The 3,589-nt window shown below is 43.2% G+C and overlaps 1 protein-coding gene across 1 annotated transcript; it reads right to left on the minus strand.

Moving 5' to 3' along the window:
- Positions 1–313: 313 nt before the first annotated feature.
- On the minus strand, positions 314–1,005 carry LOC135610067 (signaling peptide TAXIMIN 1-like). The gene is made up of 2 exons (XM_065104041.1): positions 753–1,005; positions 314–617 (listed from the first exon to the last, which is right to left on the minus strand). Exons 1-2 carry the CDS (start codon positions 863–865, stop codon positions 494–496), a joined length of 237 nt encoding a protein of 78 aa, XP_064960113.1. The 5' UTR covers positions 866–1,005; the 3' UTR covers positions 314–493.
- Positions 1,006–3,589: the final 2,584 nt, after the last annotated feature.

Here is a 3,589-nt window from a genome sequence, read left to right on the forward strand (position 1 = left end):
ATCCTCCGGAGGTGAATCTGATGGCACGGCCGAACGATGGATGCTCTTTACATATTCTTCTCTTCTATGAGAATACCAGCGATATCATCATGGCACCAAGGAGACACGTCTATCCCCTCTTCTGCCCTCTGCCCGTGAAACAGTTAATCCCAATACAGAATCCGTGGGTTCGGCTTCTTTTTTAATCTAAATAAATAACCTGAGAAGAAGAAGAAGAAGAAGAAGAAGAAGAAGAAGAAGAAGAATTTTGATATAGAGCATGCATATGTAGTGGTTGTGTTTTGAGACGCAGGAGGAAACCCAAAAGCATCGATGAATCCAAGCAAAAAGGGCGAGTATCCGATGAATGATTATAAGAAACATCACATGGAAGACGAATCAACATCTGCAGCAAACACGGATCAATCCTCCTCCTCCTCCACCTCTCTCTGTGTATTATGAATCTTCTGAAGCACAACATCCGTCTTATGGAGGACCGAACTATCAAAGAATACTAGCAGGGGATCTGGGAAGTGAACCACCTCATGACATGGAGCGGCGCCTTGATGAGCTCGATGGCGAACTCCACCAGGATGGTCACGCACAGGCAGCAGGGGCAGATGCACGACAGCAGTAACCTGCAATTGCACTCCCACACGATTGAATAATAATAAGAAGAAGAAAACAGGAGTCCCCTCGATTGGCTGTCACCACAGATCTGAAGAACTATATCCATCTAAAAGGCGAGGAAAGGAGCAGGGATGTTGACATACCCGACGATCCAGATGGCGGCGCCGACGATGGAGATGAGGAGGGAGAGAAAGGCGAAGGGGAGGCCCAGCAGCCAGCCCAGCGGCCGGCACTCGCAGTCGCACTCGCAGCACATCCTTCTTCTTCCTCTATTCCTTTCTTTCTCGTTGTCGTCGCCGCCGCAAAGTAGCCCTTCTCCTTCTGGTTCGCGTTTCGGGAATTGCCAAGCGGAGGAGGAGATGGTTTGCTTGCTTAAAGCAGACGAGATAGGTTAGGATGAGGAAGGAAGGCAGCGGGGTGAGTGGAGGATTGGGCCAGTCGCCCGCAGAGAGAGGCTTCCCTGGGAAGGTTGGGTTCGGTGGGGTGGCAAGTCAAAAAGAAAAAAAGGATTCCAGAGCCGGTGAACTTGCGCGACGCGCGTGTAATTTATGACCCCCACTGTTTTGTCTTCTTTCGCTGCGGACGCAACTCGCTGCTCCACTCCGCAGACCCTTCCTTTATTGTCACGGTGGAATTGGTTGACGTGACAGGCCACCACGTGGTCGGTGGTCCATCTCCGCGACGGAAGATTCGCGTCACATACCATCCAATCGGTCGGCCCAGTTGCGGTCGCATGTCTCACCCGTAGCACGAAGCAGGGGGAGACGTATCGTCATTGGTTGACAACGTTGGTACGGCATCACTCGCGGAAAATTATCATACTCATTCCCTGGTTCGTGGCTCAGCTTGGACAAATGACTTGACGAGATCCATGACGAGGCGGCCTTGTCTGGAGTCCGGGACGGCGTTACTGGTATTTACGGTGCTCATGTCACGAGGCCGGCCCAATTTTCATTTGCGGCGAATAAATTATGAGAGAGAATATAAAAATTCTGGGTATATATATATATATATATATATATATATATATATATATATATATATATATATAGAAATGAAATGAATTCGACGATAGAAGTTGTTGAAGGATTTTGTCGTGACGATGCGATGGTTGAATTCGACGATAAAAACTTTTTTCGTACCATCACGTCACACTTCAACGCTACAATCGATTTATGTACTTGTTGAAGTAGAACCACATCACACTTCAACGCTACAACCAATTTATGTACTTAGTTGAAGTCTACTTTGTATGTTGTATGGTGTATTTTAATTTTAGCTAAATCCCTGCAAGTCAATCGAATCAATAGAATGTTGGTATCCAAACAAAGGGAATAGGTCCCTTAAGCCTTGGCTGTTGTTATACATAGGCGGTGCAAACCAGGTGAGATTACCACAATTCAAATATAACACTTGTGAAGAAGAAATGTTTCATCCTAACTTTTATTATCGGACGGACATTACTAATCTTCGAGGCTTCCCCAATAATCAAGTAATAATTAATTTTTTTAAAAAAATTTATGATTCGGGGTGATATCGATAATATTTCTCAATAAATACTACAAGATAGTACCACAAGTTAAATATTATTTGGAAAGACGATATCCTCTGGAGGTAAAACACAATTGAAGAAAAAAATTAAAGTCCCATATCTAGTGTGTATTAGAAGTCAAACAAAGAAACATAAACAATGAGTTATATGAGCGATGAACCAACTAAGTAACTTATAGCTCGCATCTAGTCGGGATGAAGTACATAGTCCGCAAGCAGTCTAGGAGCTTTGGGGTCATTACCAAGTCCTAATCATATGAGTTTCATCGACTCTAAATCTCGAAGGATATTCTGGTTTCTTTGGATCTACTCTAGAGGAGAAGGCCGAAACTTTCTTCACCCATGCACTATCTAAGGATGGAGCACCTATCCTCTCGGTCATTTGATAGCTATCATATCGTAAAGAATTTATGTGAGAAAGAAAAGACATCCCAACCAATAGAGGCAAAAAAAATGCTTTAAAACAGAGGTGCTAGAGAGTCGGCACACATGGAGGTCGTAACCCAAGAGAACCAACTTACCTTTAAGAGGATGATTGACCCGCCTTGTAGAGAAAAACCAAGGCTAAAAAGAGGAAGCTTCTAAGGGGGATCACAGAGACCCAAATGAGAGAATGAGCCTCATATGTCATGACTAAGGGGGATTTATAAGGTGGGAACTAACCTCTCACCTCCCACATTAAAATCAAATGTCCTTTCAGGTTGAATTCGAAGAGATGTTAATTAATGATAGTATATTAGGAAGACAAGTTATTAATGGTGGTAACACCCTAACTTCCTAATTAATTATGACATGATGGTATATTAGAAAGGGCACGAAGCGAGCCTCCCTCGAAAGTGAGGGCAATTCTAACCCTCTAAGGGATACCTAAAAAAACACAAATATGCTTGATGTATGTTAGATAACCCATTAAAAATGTGGCCAAAGTGTGTGAGTCCGGAAACTTAACTCATGAGAAGAAATTCATCATGAAAAGAGGCACAAATGAAAATGTGTCAAGATTCATAAGTTGAGAAAACTCGACTCTTATGAGAAGAAACTCATTATAACGAGAGGCACAAATAAAAATGTGCCCAAAGTACATAAGTTAAAAAAATCCAACTCTCATAAGAAGAAACCTGTTATAACAGGAGTACAAATGAAAAGGTGTATTAGCTCGAAAAACTTGACCCTTATGAGAAGAAACTTGCATGGCAAGATACATAAATGAAAATATGCTTGAGATGTGTTAGTAGAAAAAACCTAACCCCCAAGAGAAGAAAATCATCATAGCATGAGACACAATGGAAAAAGTGCTCGAGGTAGGGAGGTTGGGTGTCGACCCTTTCTCACCTGCGGTAAGAGAGGTCCAATACTGACTCTTTCTATAACCGAGGTGGGGAGCACCCGACCCCTTCTTTGCCCAAGGTGAGGAGGTTGGGTGTCGACC

This window comes from Musa acuminata, chromosome BXJ2-4 (assembly GCF_036884655.1).
Source record: "Musa acuminata AAA Group cultivar baxijiao chromosome BXJ2-4, Cavendish_Baxijiao_AAA, whole genome shotgun sequence".
NCBI lineage: Eukaryota > Viridiplantae > Streptophyta > Magnoliopsida > Zingiberales > Musaceae > Musa > Musa acuminata.

Coding starts and splice junctions, on each gene's coding strand:
- LOC135610067 (XM_065104041.1), bottom strand. CDS start 865: ATGTGCTGCGAGTGCGACTGCGAGTGCCGGCCGCTGGGCTGGCTGCTG. Junction 618..752: donor GCCGCCATCTGGATCGTCGG/GTATGTCAACAT, acceptor GTGCAATTGCAG/GTTACTGCTGTCGTGCATCT.